The sequence below is a fragment of the Chenopodium quinoa genome, unplaced genomic scaffold (assembly GCF_001683475.1).
Source record: "Chenopodium quinoa cultivar QQ74 unplaced genomic scaffold, ASM168347v1, whole genome shotgun sequence".
Classification (NCBI taxonomy): domain Eukaryota; kingdom Viridiplantae; phylum Streptophyta; class Magnoliopsida; order Caryophyllales; family Amaranthaceae; genus Chenopodium; species Chenopodium quinoa.
Window position 1 is genome coordinate 3,988,270 of NW_018742651.1, and position 20,511 is coordinate 4,008,780.

Genomic DNA, 20,511 nt, shown 5'->3' on the forward strand with positions numbered 1-20,511 from the left:
AAGGATACAAACAGATTACATATTAATAGAAAAGCTAATAAAGTTAACCGTCGCTTCTCTAGCTATAAGATGAGCTCTTTGATTTACTATATTTAAGAGCATCTCCAATGGCAAGCTACAATGCTTTGTAGCTTGCTTTTCTATATTATTTTTTAAGCTACAACACCTTTTAGCAATAAAGTGTTCCAAAGGTAAGCTACAACATTTTTTAGTTTGTAAAAAATAAATTTTAATAAATAAATAAATAAATAATTATACACATGTTATAATATAAGTGGAGTTTATTTGTCTCTTTTTCAATCAAGCATGTAGCTTGTTTGGGCTACAATTGCTAGCATGGTGCTCAATTTTTTGTTCTCCAATGGTAAGCATGTAGCTAGAAATTTTATTTATATTGCAAGCAAGTCCTTACAATTAAACCATTGGAGATGCTCTAAGATTTTTGTACAAATAAGGTCAAATACTCATATATATATAGAGTGTGGAATGAACTTATTTTTAATGATTACAAGTGATTTTTACTTTATTTCAATAACTATATATCTATACTAGTTTAAATCCCGTGCAATGCACGGTTATTATTAAATTTTATAAAGAGTCATTGTAATGAATTTTATAAAAAAAAAAAAAAAAAATTAAACTCATAATACAAATTCAAAAATAAATATAACTTTAATTTTATATGTAACACTATCAATGTCAAGATTAGTGACACTTAGACTTGATTTAAAAAAAAAGAGGTCTTTGAAATTTTTATTTTTAGTAAAAAAATTATAAAGATAGTACCCGCACATGCTGCGTTAGTATTAAAGTAACAAAATTGGAAGAAAAAAAGTTAATAGTATTATCGAAGACTAAAAATCTAAAATAATATATAGCAGTATTGTTTAATAATATTTACTCCCTCCGTCCCTAAATTACATTCCTCTTTCTCTCTATTATGTGAGGAATAAATGCTAAAAAGAGGAATGTAATTTAGGGACGGAGGGAGTACCTCATTTTTTTACAAAAATAATACGAAGTACCAAATAAAAGACTACTTATATGTAAATATATATTAGTTGGGTTTATATGGAGAATTATTATTGTTAAGAATTTTAATTGGAAGAAAGGTATTTTAAATTATTATAAAATGATTTCCTTAAAGAATCTGCGTAAAAACGGAAAGTAAAATGGGCGGGAAAATTGTTACTGAGATTCTGACAAGTGTCATTTTAGGTTCGCTTTAAGTATAGGTTAATTTATACTAAAAGACAAATCAACAAAAACATGTGTATATAAATGTAATTAATGTTTTTTTTTCTTCTAAAAACACGTATATATCAATATACTAATGCTAAGAAAAGTAATGATATTGAAAAAAATAAACATCACTTACACTAATCTACCGTGTAATAAATTCCTAAATTTTTAACGCTCTTTTAGAAATCATATATATTTAATGCTTACATGCATATAGCATTACCCTTAATTTGTTAAAGTACAATGCAACATTCTTTAATCTATCATGTTTTGTGTTCTTCCCATTTGCTTAAGCCTTGTGTTAATTTATTATTTTTTTAGTTTTTTTTACAAAAATTTTTCCTTTTTTTTAATAAATTAAATTATTAAATAATTAGTTATTGGGCCCCACTAACGGAAAACTTAACGGAACTAGACGGAGGTACTGAAACCTATAGTTTTGTCATTTTGGAGGTACTAATTTAAAATAAAATTTTAGATGGGTACTAAAATTCAATTACCCCCATATTCGAGGTACTAAAATTCAAATTTTCCTAATTTTTATTATTTATCATTAATTTAACACTACATATAATTACAAAAATTTATATTTTGCAAAAATTAGATGAAAATTTGGTAATAAAAAAATGAAGAAAACAAAGAAAATTATATCATATTAAAGAAAACAAAGAGAGTATTAAAGTTAAAAAAAATAATAATAAAAACAGAGGGAGTATTACATGCACAACTAATAGAAAATTGGATTACATCACAATGTTAACAACAGGAAAATATTAATGCATAGAATTAAATTATAAATTAAATATTTTTGTTCAATGTATATAAATGGAATATACTTACCAAATAAGAAGGAAAAATATTATTTTTATATAGCAATATATATTCTCTAAGAAAATTTAGCACAAAAAAAAAAAAAAAAAAAAAAAAACAATCTTTTGGAGGAAATTTTCTTAACCAGGAGATGGCACATGTTTTTTTTTTATTTTTATTTATTTTGCCTTTAGTGTATAGTAGTAGAAGAGATAAATAAAGAGAAATAAATAAATAGAATATAGTGAAAGCAAAAATTGGCAAGTCAAAATCACAATTGAAGTAGCACTTGTTTAATCAGCAAAATAATAATACTAATATTATGTATCTTTCTTTTAATAAAATACTATACTTAAGCTTGCATCATAAGTCATAACAAAAGGTAATAATTTTTCTTAAAAAATTAACTTAACCGAATTTTGTTTTTTACAAAAATATTTTTATGTAAAGTGGAAATTGTATGGAGTATATTATTTAAACTATAATTAAGGAACTTATAATGAGTAAAATATTACATGAAAATCAAAAAAATTTGTATCATTAAAATTAACTTATTTATTGCCTAAAATGTTACAATTAAAAAAAAAAAAAAATCTAAGGACACACCAGGAGATGACACGTGTCATTGCTGGTGTGTCTTTTAGTATATATATAGGTTATTGATGAATGATGTATGGCAATTATTAATTATAATGATCATAATGTACAATTTCTTATAACTATATGACAAAGTATTTTTTAAAAAAATTATTTTGACATATATAGTGTACTATTAAAGAGAGAGAGAGGGAGAGTAGTAAACCTAATATTTTACAATATTTTATACATTTAAAGTTGTTAATAGAAATAATATATTTTAATTATTGTAATATAAAAGATGTATCATCAACCCTCGAAACATAAATATATGTATTAAAAATAATGCCATATATATAGAAGAAATTTTTAATAAAAATAATAACCTTCTTTATTTAAAAATAATTTTAATATATACCTAGCAAACACAAGTGATATTTGTATTATATTTAAATATATATAAAAAGTTTTGTGTAGATAGGTAGAATGAATACGAAGTAAATTTTCTAGACCAAAAATCACTTATAACTTATAAAAACATGATTACAAAATTAAAATTTAACACTAACTACGTTAATAAAATCTATTTGTCATTGATCATTGAAATTTTGGCTATAAATTTCATTTTGTACTCTAATATTTCGATGTCATTTTAGGGTTAAATGATTAGTTGATTTAGTCTACTTAACCTAGTATGTGTAGTCAAGTCTGAAGAATTTTAAAAAAAAAATTCTAAAACTCCAAAGTTGAAGATTTAAGTCAATTTATTTATATTCATCTCAAATCTCAATCAAAGGCTAGGGTGGAGTATCCTTTGTTCATACGTACTAAATGCCAGAGAGGCCAAGCAACAAGAATATTTCTTTTTCTTGTTTTTTAAATTAGAAAAATCGGCTTGTTTATAGGAATTTATATTATTTCAAAAAAGATCAAAATTGCATGAAAAGATTTTTTTTTTATATTTATTTATTTATTTTGACAATAGCATATTTACAAGTATTTGTTATTACTAGTTTACTACATGGATCTCAAAATTTATTCATTCTTTAGACTTTTTGTTACTTTTAATACATTTATTAAAAGGCTATATAGATTATTTGAAATACTACGTATATATTTTCAACATACAAGACCATTAGCCTCTTACAAGTATAATTTTAACTAATTTGGTGATAGAAGGTCGTGGAGCAACTATCTTGGAAAAGGTAGGCAAACAATTTTGTAATCAAAGATAATATTTGGAACATAATGAAAAGCCATTTTTTTTTTTTTTATTTAAAAAAAAAACATACGAAGTAAATCATAGAAGTATATATGTAGGGGTGCAAAGCTGCAACTCCAGACTTAAATTCATTGTCCAGAAACACATGAGGACGGCAGTAGTGCAATAACAAAGAGGGTATGAAGTATGTGGGGACTATGAAAATTAAATTATGTTGTGCTATCTTTTAAGATAAAAAAATAAAATAAAATAAAATAGAACTAATCAATTAAATAAAAAATAAATTAAGCAAAAATAAATAAAATTTAATGAGGTAAAATAAATGTATCCTATCAATTATGGATCGATGAACAATCTGACATAGCCCACAAGGAGGATTTCATTTCATTCACTCGTTTTGGAAGGGGTAGTGTTGTAGTGGAATGCTACTTTATTCATTTCCACACCCAAAAATTATAATTTGTTGAGTTGCATCACTATATGTAATAAGTTCATTTAGTGAAATCATTACTTCCACTTATAATACATACATGCTTTAGACTAATAACCTTATGTGATAAACATGCATGTTATGTACAACAAGTATATATTATCCTTATATAATGGTTGTTTATGTGACCCTAACAATCTAACATGACCCCCTCGTTCTTTGGTTGTGGTATCTTTCCTAGTCTCATCTTAAAAATTACTATTATCTGATCTTGATATTTTATTTGTAAATTCGAGTATTTCAATCAAAAGTTATGTTGATTAATTTGAAAGTCAAAAGGACACAGTGTATTTATTTTCTTACTTAAAATTTAGCATTGATCAGTTAGGGCTAGACTTAATAGACCTAGTTTTAAAGATCAATTTATTAAAATCCATGCGTTGATCTGAGTTGCCTAATGTTTGACTTGATAATTACCCCATTACCTAAATTTAGGGTTATAAAACTATGCCTTACACTTGACCAAAGTATGACATAAGTTGAGTCATGGTTTGATCAACTCTTTATGGTATGTAGCTTGAGGAAGCAGAGTTGGTTTATAGTTCTTAACTCAAACTAGTCTTTTGGCCCATGCAATGCACGACTTGTTCATAGAAATTAAAATTGCATTGAGAGATGAGTGAGGAAATACCAATAAATAATTATGAGTGTAATATGTAACTGAAAACATAATTAAAGAAATAAAAATTTTGGGACTTTAATTTAAAATGAGACTTAATAGAAAGAAGATGGAGGGACTAAAAATCAAAGGGAGAAAATAAAAAGGTTGAATTAAAGAGGGAAGATGAAGATAAAGTGTTTAATGAAAGAGTTAAGAAGAATTGTATAATTAAAAATAAAAAATATAAAACGACGTGTGACACATTGAGTTGAAGAAGATGATAGAGAAGTGTAATAGAATAATGACATATGTCTTTTTGGTTTTCTTTTTTAAATACTTAGTATTTAAAAAGACAAACCACAATCACTTATATGACACATGTCATCATAATTTACCCTTATGCCACATAACACATCCATTAATAATATATCCTCTTTATACTCCCTTTTAAAGTAAAAGTACTAAAAGATAAAATAAAATGTTATTGAATGCTAAAGTTTTTATACATTCCTAACTTGCAAATTTAAATAAGAAAATGGTGTGTTTCATTTTCACAATAAAAAAAAAAAGTTATACTCCTCTCTATACTCCTTTTAATGTAAAAGTTAAAATAACAAATTATTTAATGTTAAAATCTTTATGTATTCCTAACTTGCAAATTATAAGTAAGAAAATTAAGCAAATTATTACAAAAAATTACCGACACATACAACACAAATAAGCAACACATTTCAAGAAAAATAAAATGAACTACAACCCGTTCGTTGAACGGGCCAAAAGACTAGTTGAGTTGAAGAAGATGATAGGGAAGTGTAATAGAATGATGACATATGTCTTTTTGGTTTTCGTTTTTAAATACTAAATATAGATAGATGTGATGGTTGATAGATGCAAAAGGAGAATCTGTGAGGGGAAATGCCATAGAGAAAGTAGTGTTAATGGATATGTTAGATACATTTTATTGTTTTTAAAAGGATGCATATATATCTTTCAAAAAAAAAAAGGATGCATATATAAGCAATAATGATTATCTTCAATAAGATGTTAAGAAAATTTAGATTAATGATCCGATCTGAAAATAAGTGTTGATACGGTAAAGTAGAAAAAATTATGGACATAAAAAGGTTAGACAAATGGCTAAAACTCACATTAAGGCACATGTACTAATGATTTTTCATGCAGTTATGTTTGATAAATTAAATAGTTTGAACGGTTATTTCTTAAAGTCTAAATAGTACTGTATAGCTATCCTTTTTCTTTATTCCTGTTTCCGTTTCAAAACTTTAATTCGTTTGTCGTTTCTTAATGAATATTCTCCATCTTAAACTACTTTGATCCGTTAGTGTTATATTACATAATTCCTAATATTTTTGAACCCTAACATATATATTATTGATTCTGTTCATTATAGTAACTTTGTTGATCGCAACAGTAGTGCAAAATTTTCAGTTAATCATTTATTTAAATATAGAATGCAAAATTTTCACTTAATCATTTAATAAAGTATAGAATATTATGGTTGAGGAGATTAACAAACACAAAATTAATGGAACAATTTGAATGACCTAAACAAAAGTTGTGCATTTATTTTTTGAAAGCGATCTCTACTCCCATAAAAGGTATATAATAGACTACCTAACTCTTTCTTTGATCACTTCATTCTTTGAGTTTCTACAATTAATTAAATGAAATTTTCACGTAATAAAACTTGTTAAATGTAATCTTATCTAACTTTCTACATCAAATTAAAGAACTGTTTATTGTATTGATAGTTTGCCAAAGTAGTAGTTCATCCCTTGAAAAGTGTATTAATAGAGATGAAAATTGAAAAGAAAATTGAAAAGAAAAAGAAAAATAAACATTAAAAGATACCAAATCATGGAGCAGATTTAAGTATTTAAATTCTACATCAGAGAAGATCTTCAACAGTCAACACTACTCAACACTTAAAGAGTCAAGTACTCAAGTGTGACATAATGTTAAAAAAAAGAAAAAAAGAAAAAGGACAACTAGCCAGCCAACTCAGTGTTTTTAGTTCTCACTCAACTTTAATCTCTTTACCTTATGACTTATGAAGCAAGCCAAATTGAGAACACTTTCACATGCTTCAACTCAATAACTCTCATACACTACTCATTTTTCTACAAAAATTACATAAAAAATAGAAAGAATTATTGTAAACAAAAACAATAACTATAATCTCCTCTGCTTTATATATACTACCTCCGTTAATTTTTATTTGCAACTTTGGACTATTATTTGTGAGACATAAAATATTTCAAAATTGTAAATAAAAGTTAACGGAGATAGTATATATATATATATATATATATATATATATATATAGGTAACTTGGCCCTCTTTCACTTCATTTTTCAAAGTAAAAATAATTTCAGTTCAATAATGTTTTATGTGAAATAGGATTCTAATAAAAGGACAGAGAGAGTAACTCTAATGCTTAATGTTTTATAACTAGAGATATTTATTATGGAATAAGATTATAGTTGTATTTTGGGAACTATAAACATTTCTCATGTTGCAACAATTAAAAAAGGGATACATTAATACTTCCTCCGTTTTTCTTTTATTGCACCATAAGAACTTTTACACTATTCACTTAATCTTCTTTGACCATCTTTTGTGATTTATCTATTAGGAAAAATATAGTCATGTGGGATCTAGTTACATTCATCTCGAAATCTACTTTTTAAATATCAATTTTTTCATAATTTTTACAAAAATATAATTAAAAATATTAATAGCCAAATTAATGCATTGACAAGCATAAAACACTTTATGATGCATAAAAAAAGAACGGAGGAAGTATTATTTTTAATTAATTTATAAATACAAAAAAGGGGATAAAAAGTCTTCTAAGAGAAGAGGGGAAGCTCTTCTTTGGAGTTTGGACCAGTCCCTCTGCTTCTGCTTCACCTCCCATTGTATGTGTTACATTTTCTCTCACAAAAATACTCTCTCTCACAAAAATACTCTCTCTCTAACTCTGAAATAGAGGAAGCAGTGATTTTTATCAGAAACAAGTTTAATGTCCACCCACCCTCTTCAAAACTAACCTTCTCTTTCTTTCTTTCATTCTCTCTCTTCAAAAAAATACAGCCATTTGTTTCCTCTCATTTTAGGTGTGAACAGTAGAACACATTTTCCAATTTCATTTCACTCCTTTTTTTTCACTATTTTTTTTTCTTTCTCAATTTCTGTTATTTCTCTTACTTGCAGTAGATCTATTACCAAATTTGAGAAGCCAAAATGAGCAAAGAAGAGTTCTTAAAAATTCAGGTAAAAAAAAAAACATTTGTTTGATTTTCTGATTGTAGCAATCAGTTTTATTTACCCTTTTTGATTAATTTTATTGGGTTTTTGTTAATTTGCAGACTTGTGTTCTTAAAGTGAATATACATTGTGATGGTTGTAAACAGAAAGTCAAAAAAATCCTGCAGAAAATTGAAGGTAAATCTTCTTTCTATCTTTCTTCTGTAATTCTGTTTTTTATTTTTACTTTATGCTTTTCTTGTTTCTCAATTCACTGACCAAAACTCTTTCAGTCCACTGTCTTGTCCGAATTTAGTTGTCACATTACTAGTTTAAATTTTCACTATTAACATGATTATTAATTCCGAATCGACGGACCGACAGTGTTGTTATTAATTTTAGCTGTGCTGAAATACAAGTAATTGATTTGGAATTGGAATTGAAATTGAAACAGGGGTTTACAAGTTAAGTATAGATGCAGAGCAAGGCAAAGTAACGGTTTCAGGAAATGTAGACCCAACAACACTCATTAAGAAGCTCAATAAGTCTGGTAAACATGCAGAGCTTTGGGGCGCTCCGAAACCGAACAATAATAACAACCAAAATCAAATGAAAAACGTTGATAATGGTGGTAAAGGCGGAGGCGGCCAAAATCCAAATCAAATTCAAAATAAAAATCAAAATCAGCCGCAAAAGGGTGGTGGTGGAGTTCCTCAAAATCAGCCGAAAGGTGGTGGTGGTGGAGGTGGAGGACCGCAGCAGCCGAACGCGCAACAGTTGCAGCAAATGCAGCAACAGCAGCTGCAGCAATTGCAGCAACAGATGAAGGGGCTTGGAATGGGTGGAGGAGATCTGAAAATGCCGCCACAATTTCAAGGAATGAAGATGCCATCGAAGGATAATCAGCCGCAGTTGCCGCAGCCGGGTGGGAAAGGAGTGAAGTTTAATTTGCCGGAGGATGATTTGGATGATGATGATGATTATGACGATGATGATTATGATGATGATGATTTTACGGATGATGATGAGTTTGAGGATGTCGGTAAGATGAAACCGATGGGGTTAGGTGGTGGTGGTGGTCCGCCGCCGAATATGATGATGAATGGTGGTGGTGGTCCGGGTGGTGGGATGATGAATCCGCAGTTGATGAATGCTATTGCTCAGGCGAAGGCAAATGCTGCGGCTGGGAATGGTGGTGGGATGATGAATCCTCAATTGATGAATGCTATTGCTCAAGCAAAGGCTAATAATGGTGGTGGTGGTGGGGGGGGTGGCGGTGGTGGAGGCGGTGGTGGTAATAATGGTAAAAAAGGCGGTGGAGGTGGAGGCGGAGGTGGAGGAGGTAATATTCCGATTCAGATGAATGGGGGTAAAAAGGGGGGAGGAAATGGAGGAGGAAATAATAATCAAAATCAAGGGGGTGGAAAACAAGGTGGTGGTGGTGGTGGTGGTGGTGGGGGTGGTAAACAAGGTGGTGGGCCAATGCCGGTTGATCCTAAAAATGGTGGTAAAAATGGGAATGGGCAACCTCATGGCGGTGGCGGGAACATGATGATGATGATGAATGGTGGTGGTGGGGGGAAGAAAGGTGGTGGATTACCACCTAATCATCATGGCATGGGAGGAAATGGAATGAATAACAATCCAAATGGAGGAGGGTTCAATCATGGCATGGGGGGCATGCCAGCTCATCATGTGGGTGGTGCCCCCAATATGGGCCAAATGCCACCAGTAGCCCAAATGGCTAACATGCAAATGGGCCCTATGGGCTCGATCCCGGCCGTTCAAGGGTTGCCAGCTGGCACCACAGCAACCGCTGGACCCGCGTACTACCATGGGGGCCCACCGCCGGAAATGATGGGCCCGAACCCCGGGAACCCGTACCACCAACAAATGTTGGCTCAAATGATGATGAACCAACAACGAGCCAATGGGAACGAGCGGTTTCAGCCCATGATGTACGCCCGGCCACCACCTGCTATGCATTATATGCCCCCTTACCCACCACCGCCCGACCCCTATACTCACTATTTCAGTGATGAAAACACCTCATCAAGTTGCAATGTAATGTGATAAAAAAATTTGCCAAAAGAACATGAGAGGGTGGTGTTTGTTCCTTGTTTGGTCATGAATCTCGGTGAACAAGGGTAGTTCTTTGCTCAAAGGGCATGCGGAATCTTGATAGTTTGATATAAAAAAAAAACTTACCATAAATGATGCAAGAAAAAGACCTTTATTTTAGCTTAAATTTTCATAATTTCACCTTGTTAATTTTACTCCTTATTTTTGGTCCTAAGTTTTTTATATTTTCTGGATTTCAATTATCATAGAGGAAGGGTCCGTTATATATTATATAGATAATTTATATAAAAGAAAACAAGTTTGTAGTGGAAGATGATAATGTAAACTTTTAGGAGAGAATGAGAAGGGGACATTGTCCTCGTTCAGTGAGATGTTTATATGTGTTTATAAATGTTTTTTTTACTCTTAAAAAAAATCCCATAATAATAAAAAAATAATTTTAATAAAAATAGAAAGGGGTATTAAAAAATCCCCCTCTTTTTCTCTCCTAATTCTTTGTTATAATATATTATTATTTGCTCAATTGTAAATGCTTATCTTCTTCACCAATACACTGTGTTTTGTAGTTAGCTTTAACTAGTTTTGGATGGTCCATGTGAGATATCACTATCTACGTAGTTTCCATTCATAATTATTGACCATTATTATTATTGTTATTATTAAGGCTAATTTCTACAAGAAAATGAAATTTTTTTGTAGGGTCACAATCCATAAGTTGCGCTAAAGTGGATTAATGGCCCCATGTCCCACTAGCTTCTTTTAGCTAAAGTGTTTTAGGTAAATCAAACCCAATCTATTCAAAAGTTGAAGCTTAGCAAGATACTATTTCATACATGCATTTTTTAAACTTAGGTACGTCCCACGGGCCACAAGAAGATCGTTTATTTATTATTATGTTGTTTTGGAATCTATGTTGATGTGTAGATGGGAGCACATAATTTAGAGAGAGTAAAAGTGTGCCACTATGCACAGCCCTTTTGGTTTGTACGATTGTCTATATCAAATTTGTGATTGGGGGTAAGAAAATGGCTAAAGATGACATTGGGCCGGCCTAGCTTGTTCTATGAAGTGGCCCAATATGAAAAAACTATTATAACAACGGTACCGGCACATTATGTTATTGTGTGAGTTGTGTCTGATCACAGTTTTTGAAAAAAAAAAACACAATAAAGCATAGCACGACATAACATGATAAATAATGCTACAATAAATAAAATTTACCTTAGACATGTAACATAACACATGGTCTAGTGTTGTATCTAAGCCACCATTTTGAAAATTTTTATGTGGTGTGTAAAGAGATGATGGAGTTAGTTGCAATTAGAGCCTATTCAAGCTCATGACACACGGGCCCTGCACAACCTATGTCCATCTTCGATGCAAGTATGCAACATAAATTCTATATCATGACAAACAAGTATTCTTTTAGCTTCAAATCTAGTAATGAGAAACCTTGCTCTTAATTGCAACATTTTCTCACCTTGCCTTGTTCTAACTATATATGATAACATGCTCATCTTATTTATTTGCTTCTAACACCCATTATATTTGTTACGAGAAAGAATTTGAAAGATTAACGAAGATGAACACTCAAGATTTGCTTGCCATCCCAACTTTATCTGAAGAGTCTCTAAGCTCAAGTACTAAGAACTAATACCTTCATTAGACAAAGAAGCTCTTTGAATTATTACAAGAGAGAGAAAAGTAAGATGAAATGAAATCTAACTAAGAAAGATTAATTAAGTTCAGTAGCTTTATATGCTCTGACTTCCTACACTAAATGCTCTGTCAGCAATAATTGCTCTAACAAACGATTACTCCCTCCGTGTTTTTTTTAAGTGTTACAGTTTGACCGATATATAGTTTTAGGCAATTTAATTGACTTAAATAAAATAAGAGGTAAGTGGGGTAATTGGAGTATTAAAAAATTGTAAAAGATAGATAGTGGGGTTCATAGTTTATTGAAAAATAATGAATGTGAGAGGAAAGATATAATAAAAAAGTAGTAGTGGATTTAGGTGGGGACCATGAGAGGAGAGAGATATAATTTTTTAATGTAACTTTTTGCCAAAAAAGAAAGTGTAACACTTAAAAAACACACGGCCAGAAATGGAAAGTGTAACACTTAAAAAAACACGGAGGGAGTACAACAACTTGTGCTTACATGGAACAAGTTGTTACAGATAAGCTAAAATACGGTCCCTGAACTATGACATTAGTTGCACATTTGGTCCCTCATTCTTTTAAATGAGGCAAATTGGTCCATCTACCACCCTTGCCTCACCATTTCTGGTGGAGGAACTTATGAGTCAGCAAAATTTGGGAGATGTGTGTTGCCAACTAAGCAAAAGTTAAGGAACTTATCCTAGTTAACATTTGTTTAGGGATTATAAATCATTTTTTTTTGTCAGCTACTAATATTTATTATTTATTATGTATAAACTTTTATTAAAGTGAAAGAAAACATACCCAAATTTTTTGCTTTTTAAAGAACTAGGGTGGCCAACGCGTGCGATGCGCGCGACATGGCTAGCCAATGCGGAGAAGATATCAATAGCTTGTACATAGTTATGATTAGTAAGCATTTTGCACATAAAATGTCTTATGCAATCTTTAAATACCTTGAAACTGGCAAGATTTAATACAATGAACCTTTAGAAAGAGTAATAATCGACTATTAAGTTCAAAATCATATATCCTTAACCTTTTCTTATGTATTTTAAAGAGTAAATAATAGCATTTACATGCTTTTCTTATAGAGTCTAGATGATTCTCTAGAATAAAATTTTGATACATATTACAAGCTGAAAAACAAAGAGAAACAAATAGAGGAATAATGAAATTTTGCATCAATTTGTTCTTTGGTACCCTATGAGTAGCTAGGACTCTTAGGTGTTAAATTTTAGTTTTGAGTTTGGATTTTGCTCAAGTCCAATGCAACGTACATTTATACTTAGTATTGCTGTTAAGTCTAATATGATCATCTAATATAAAATTTGGTAGCTTGAACCCAATGTAAAAATCCAAAATAATAAAATACCGAGTAGCTTTTTTTTTTCCTTCTTCTCTTTGTATATTGGGCCAGGGGCTTTATTTTTTATTTTTTAATACTCTATAATTAAACCCAATGTAAGAAGGGCTGATTTATCCAATGCAGGCAAGCTTGAGCTCAGCTTAATTCAACTCAACAATACAAAGAAATACAGTAAATCATTAAGCTGATACTCATTAGATGCAGAGCATATAACATTATTAGGATGCATCATATCAAAATCTCACCAGAAAAGTGGTATCTTCTCTTCTAACAAGTAACAATAAACCTTTAAGGTAGATTAGGATTGATAAAAGAACTACTCACACCTCCTTTCCTTCAAATACAACATACACATCCAGAGCCTAAGCACAAAGACATTCTACTCCCTTTAAAAACATGTACCTTGAAAAACTGCATCTTTTAAAGTTGTGGACTCTCATTTTGCGCTCTTAATCCCAAAATTATAATTGAAATTTAGATGTCCTTTGCATCTCATAACAACGAATCTAACAGAAATGTTCAAAGCCACCTTTGTAAAATTCTACAATCCCCAAAATCAAAACCAAAGTACAATCTAAATATCATAAATAAAAATCCTAAGAAATTGTATAAGGAAAAAATTAAAGTAGCTTTTGATTGGATTTGTGGTAGCGCTTAACTGGACAAACCACAAAGTCACTGACAAATATTCATGAAATGATCAAATTGAAAGAATAAAAAGAGACATGAGGGGCTTCCATGAGGTAGAGCTCGGAAGTTGGTATATTTAATTTCCCTCGCTTATAGTGTTTCTGGTTCTCCATTCACTTTAATTATCTACTATTTTTATTCTTTCAAAATCCAATCAAATTTAAGGAAAATAGGTAAATACCCAGACCCTAAAATTAAAAAAGGATAATACCTTAAAATCTAAAATCAATCAAAACCTTATAAAACAGTTGAAATTAAAATTGAAAAATACCTTTGAAGATTGTTAGTGACTTTGTGGTTGAAACTTGAAACCAATAATTCAACCGATTGAATGGGAAGATGAAAAGTACGTAATAACAGAGAGAAAATATACAGTATTAAAAAATTCTTGTAATATTAAATGGGGGCAAATGCGTAAAGACATATTTTTGGGGTTATAATTGTCACACTACTATTCATAAGAGCAAGATTCTACTTTTTATAAAGTATGGATAAAGTAGGGATTAAAGAAGAAAATGAAATATGACTTAAAAAATTAAATACTTCGACTTTCTTTCAAAAAAAAAAAATTTAAATACTTCGAATTAAAGAAATAGGAAAAGGAAAAATAAAGAAAGAACGGAACAAGAAAAGAAAATAATAAAGAAAATTTAAATTTTAAAAAAATGGTCAGCCCTCTCTTCTTCACTTTCGGTTTGGCAGCTCTAATGGGGGAAATAATTCCCTACTTTTCACATCATTAAAGATCATCAACAGTCACCATCTTTTAATTCCATCCTTTGCCTCCCGATTTTATTAGTTATATAGAAGCTCATGCACAATATAGTTCGGCCAAACCGGAGGTTTGGGTTGTGTGGTTGATTAATGACGGTGGTGAGGCTACAGATTGGTGGAGATGGGGTTGTGTGTTTGTAGCAGGTTGTTGGTGATGTAGGGTGAGTAAAGGTGGAAAATCTTATAGTTTAGTTTTTTTATTTTTTTTCCCGAAAATTCTATAGTTTTAATAATGCAAATCATAACCAAAATATTAATGTTGATGAAAAAAATTAATATCAGTTAAAAGATTTCTTTTTAAATAAAAACTGACAAAAAAATAAAAAAAATTAATGATTCATGGTCCTTAAACTTTTGCTAACTAGGATAGGTCCCTAAACTTTTTTAAAAATATTATTTTATTTTTGCCACATAGGACTTTTGTCCTTAAACTTTGGCGACTAATCTTTTTTCCACCGAACAAGTAAATTATGGGTGGTTGAGGGACCAATTTGCTTCGTTTGAAAGATGAGGGACCAAAATGCTACAAATACTAAAGTTGAGGGACCGTATTTTAGCTTAACTCCAAGTTGTTATTATAACTCTTACACTAGTAGAATAAACGTAATGGCAAGCGGTTCAAACCCCCTAATGGAAAGCGGTTTTGAACCGCATGGGCTTAGGGGGCTTGCCATTAGCCATTTAAATGGCAAGCGGTTCAGAACCGCTTTCCATTACTAAAGAAAGGGCAGCGGTTTTGGCGCCAAACCGCTGCCCATTATGGGTATACAAAATAAAAAAAAAAATTTATTTTTTTGTTTTTTTCACATAAATTGATACACAAACCAAACAAATGTAAAAACATTAATATTTTTATTAATTATTTGTTGTAATATCACATTTACATAAAAAAAAAATAAATTAATACAACAATAAAATTAATGCAACTAATAAAATCAGCTCTATATAAAAATAATAAAAAAAATACTTTCAAAAAAAGAAAAAGCACCAGCCACGACCACCAACACCAACCACGACCACCAACACCACCGGCCCACCACGACCCACACCATGACCCCCACAAATATCAACACCACCACCCACCACGACCCTCACTAACACCAGAAACCCTAACCCTGACCCACCCGATACCCAGCCACCACCCCACACCTCCACCCTCCGTAACCCACAACCCACCCAAACAAAACCCACATCTCCACCCAAACCGTAACCCACCCACCACCCCACACCTCCACCCTTCGCAACCCACCCAAAAAAAAACCACATCTCCGGCCATCTCGTAACCCACCCACCACCCCACACCTCCACCCTCCCTAATCCGCAACCCACCCAAGCAAAACACCAATTTTGACTTGAAAATTTGGTTTTAAAGAATAAATTCGACCATGAAAACACTAGATCTAGAGTTTTCATGGTCGAATTTGACATAAAAAACTTGAAAACCCACACGATTTGCACGAATTTGCTCAAAAATTGCTCGAAATTTTGCTCCAAAGCTGCTCGGAATTTTAGTCGAAATTATATGGTTTTTGGTCGAATTTGTTCGAAATTTATGCGGGTTTTGTTCGAGGAGAATGAGAAATGGAGATTGAGAGAGGAGAGTGAAATGAAGGGAGTGAGAAATGGAGGGAGGAGTGAGAACGAAAGAGATTGAGAGAGGAGAGTGAGAACCGAGAAAGAGAGGAGAGAGAACGGCTGGAGTGATGAGAGTGGAAAAAAGGGGCGTGAGATTGATATTTAAAATGGGTAGGTTTTTTTTTAAAGGCAAGCGGTTCACGTTACGAACCGCTTGCATAATTGTAAATGGCAAGCGGTTCAGCCCAAACCGCTTGCCATTTATAATTTTGGAAGCGGAATTGTATAACTGCTTGCTGTTTGGGGCTTCCCATTAACTATTTTCTACTAGTGTTAACATAAATAGTAATGGTAGAAAAGTAATTCTAATTAATCACTATCTTTCACAACCGTCCCTCAACCTTCGTGTGCTAGAATCATGCCAAGCTGTGTAAGGGAGTTGAATAAGTCGTTCAAGCACGCACGTTGTCTCAGATGAAGTGACAAGGAATGTCAATGTGCTTCGTTCTTTCATGGAACACTGGATTTTTAGCAATGTGCAAAGAAGAATAAATGTAACTTAACTGACTGCAACTCTGGAATACCAAGTTCACCAAGGGATTTTTACTAGCTTAGTGACTTCAGAAGCTGCAGCAGCCATGACTTAATATTCAGCCTCTGATTATGACTTTGAAAGAGTTGGTTATCTATTTGACTTCAAACTGATGGGAGAATTACCAAGCATCATTATGTATTTTGTTATAGACCTTCTGGTATCAGCAGAAGCAGCCTAGTCATAGCCAGAAAAATGCTAGAAGCTTCAGAGTAAGACCACCTTTGAACAAAATACCCTGTCCAATAGTAGAAGAAATATAGTGATGAACATGATGTAAAGCTGCAAGGTGAGTAGACCTTGGATGTTGCATGAACTGGCTAAAGAAGTAAACTGTAAAAGCTAGATATGGTATTGTATGTGTCCAAAAATCCAACTTCCCAACCATAATTTTGTAACAGGAGGGATCATCAAGTAATTTACCATCATCAGCTTGCAACTTTAATGTGAGAGGCAAAGGGGTAGCAATTATCTTGAAATTAACAAACCCACTATCATCTAAGAGTTCTTTAGTGAATTTAGCCTGAGACATAGTAATACCTAGAGATACATAGCCAATTTCCATACCAAAAAATAACTCAAGGATCCCAAGTCTTTGATGCTAAAGGTAGTGCGCAAGTGTTGCTTCAAACTCACAATATGCACCAAGTTTATTCCCTATGATAATAATTAATCTACATACATAGCTGCAATTGTTGTGTGTGTAGAAGAATGTCTTATGAACAAGGAATAGTCATTTTTGGATCCAAAGACTTTAACTTAGATACCAAAATTTCAAATTATTGTCTGTTAGCTTGTTTCGAGCCATACAATTAATGATTTTAATTTGTCAACTTGTAGACTTTATTACAAGGAATATGACCACCTTCAGGCATCTTCATGTAGATTCCCATGAAGGAAGACATTATTGAATCAAGTTGAAAAACAAACCAACCTATATGAACTGCGAGTGCAATAATGCTTCTAATAGTTGCCATCTTAATAACAAGTGAAAGAGTCTCCTCATAATATATGCCAAGCCTCTAATCATACTTTTTTGCAACCAATCTAGCCTTGAATATATCAATAGCGTCATCTTTCCTCAATTTTATCCTAAAAACCCATTTGCATCCTATTAGCTTCTTATAAAGTGGTAAATTAACCAATATCCAAGTGTTGTTTACTGCTAAAGCTTGTAATTCCTTCTACATAACTGTCTCCCAGTTAGGATCACCTGCTTCTTCCTAGTTAGGTTTATGGAATCTGCAGTAAAAAGCTTTATGATCTTTGGTAAAAGAATGGAAAGATATAAAGTTGCACCAATGATCTAAAGCTGGTTCAGAGGAAGCAGAACCAACTTGATAAATGTCAAGGTGTTTAGTTGGCTTTTGGATTCTCATGATTTGTCTTGACTGAGAAAGTATAGAAGAGAGATCAACAACAGTATTATGAGATTGAGTTCAAGACTAAGATACATTATTGAAAGATGTATTATTAGTTGGTAACTGAAGAAAATCTGGTGTGTCAAAATCAAAGACCAAAGAAAATGGTGTATAAGCAGGTAGAAAAATGGCGTAGGGGTGGCTAAAGGAGCTTCAGAAAGATGGTAAGGAAAGTGTCTTTTATGAAAGACACCATCTCTTGAAATGAATCTTCTATTGGCTAAAAGATTTAAAACCTTTTAACCTTTTTGAGAAGAAGAATATCCTATAAAAACACATGCGTCTGCTTTGGGATCTGACTTTGTCCTTAAGTAATTCAAAGTTAAAACATAGCAAAGACAACCAAAGGCCCTCAAGTGATCCAAATTTGGCTTATGTCCATGTAATCTCTCATAAAGTGTAGCATTCCCCAAGGTTTGAGATGGTGTGTGTAGTGAATATCTCAAGCATTACCCCAAACTTGAACCCCACTGTGATCATACCCTAAAGTACGATGGCGTCTAAAGGGAAAGAAGATAGAGCAAAAGAGTCGGCAACAAGTTTTAGGAACTTGTAAACCGTTCACAGGGTGAAGGTTACACCCCTTAACGATCCAGGAGATCGTCAACCCCAATAGGTCTGGAACCATGACTGGTAGTTCGGGGATGAAGGTACAAATCCAACCTAAAAGAGATTAAACCTGCCCCAATAATAGGCCTCTACTTTATTCTGATCGTATTCATGTTCGCTTTCTGATTAACATGCAATCAATAGGTTAACCCTAAACCTGTTAATCTATGTTGGTTGAATATTAATGCACAAATAAAACTATTATTGGCGATCACTTGAATTATAACCATATTAACCCTAAACAAGATTATTAATTATCTTATTAAGCATGATTACAAGTACAAATTTTCCTTTAAACATGCGTAAAAGGTGTGATCAAGCAATAACAAAATATCAAGCAACATAATAATCATCAAAATAATTATAATAATAATCATATTCAAAATCATCATAATCATGTTAAAACATAATATTAATAGCAAGATCCTAGGCATGGTACTAACAAGATTAATAACAAACCCTAGCATGTCACTAAGTAATAAAAATCAAAGCTTTAACCCTAACATGATACTAACAATCATAAATATTAGGAAATAATATAAAAGGCATCATACTTTTAATCATACTTGATATAAGGGTTTTTTAGTTGTTACCCTAAACATGATATTAGGAAGATCAAAATACCCTAACATGACATTAGGAATCATAATATATAACAACCTAAGCATGATTTCTACATCATAATAACAATAAAAACCATTAAAGCACTTACTTGGATGCCTCGTATCTCTTTCTAATAACAAAATACACGCGTTAGTCACTACAAGGAAAATAATAAACAAACAATTAAATTAAATAATTGAAAGAGAGATTTGGGACCAAACCCTCAGAAATTAAAACCTTTCACGTCTAGGGAGAAGGCAACTTCGAACCTGGCTAGGTGTTTCTTGATCTTGTGAATGCGGAATTGTGTATAAAAAGGTTGGTTTAGAAAAGAGAGAAAGAGAAAACAAGCTTTAGCTTCGAGAGAGAAGAGAATTAGAGAATATAAGAATTGATGAGAATTGGTGATTGTTGATGATGAAAAACGGAGATTTTAGGAGGCTATTTATAGAGAAAATCAGCCAAAAAGATAGAAAAACCAATCGGAGTTTCGACGAGGAAAAAATAAGTTAGCGCCAGGCGCTGAACATTAGCACCAGGCGCTAACGCTAGCACCAGGCACTAATGTCCGGCGTTAGGCGCTAATTAATTCTTTCACGCGTTTTCTAAATTCAGATAAAATTTAACCGTACAGAAGGACAAAATTGTATTTTCCTTAAAACACTCGCTCTTTTATTTTGACTAAAACTTCAAATAGTCAACAAAGTCAATTTATCAATGCTAATTGAATTAGGAATGAAAAGAACCTTCTAGAAGAATCTAGAAGACTAAAACCAATCCTAATTGCATTAGGAATAACGCTAGCACCAGGCGCTAATGTCCGGCGTTAGGCGCTAATTAATTCTTTCACGCGTTTTCTAAATTCAGATAAAATTTAACCGTACAGAAGGACAAAATTGTATTTTCCTTAAAACACTCGC

General features: G+C 31.9%; 1 protein-coding gene across 2 annotated transcripts; it reads left to right on the forward strand.

The window, feature by feature from the left end:
- Positions 1-7,806: 7,806 nt before the first annotated feature.
- On the forward strand, positions 7,807-10,402 carry LOC110722140 (heavy metal-associated isoprenylated plant protein 33-like). 2 transcript variants are annotated; one of them, XM_021901398.1, is made up of 4 exons: positions 7,807-8,081; positions 8,179-8,238; positions 8,334-8,409; positions 8,666-10,402. In XM_021901398.1, the coding sequence occupies exons 2-4, from the start codon at positions 8,209-8,211 to the stop codon at positions 10,282-10,284; spliced, it is 1,725 nt and encodes a 574-aa protein (XP_021757090.1). In that variant the 5' UTR covers positions 7,807-8,081; positions 8,179-8,208; the 3' UTR covers positions 10,285-10,402. The 2 variants fall into 2 exon arrangements, with proteins under 2 accessions (XP_021757090.1, XP_021757091.1); XM_021901399.1 differs by having other exon boundaries at positions 8,182-8,238.
- The last annotated feature ends 10,109 nt before the right edge of the window (positions 10,403-20,511 follow it).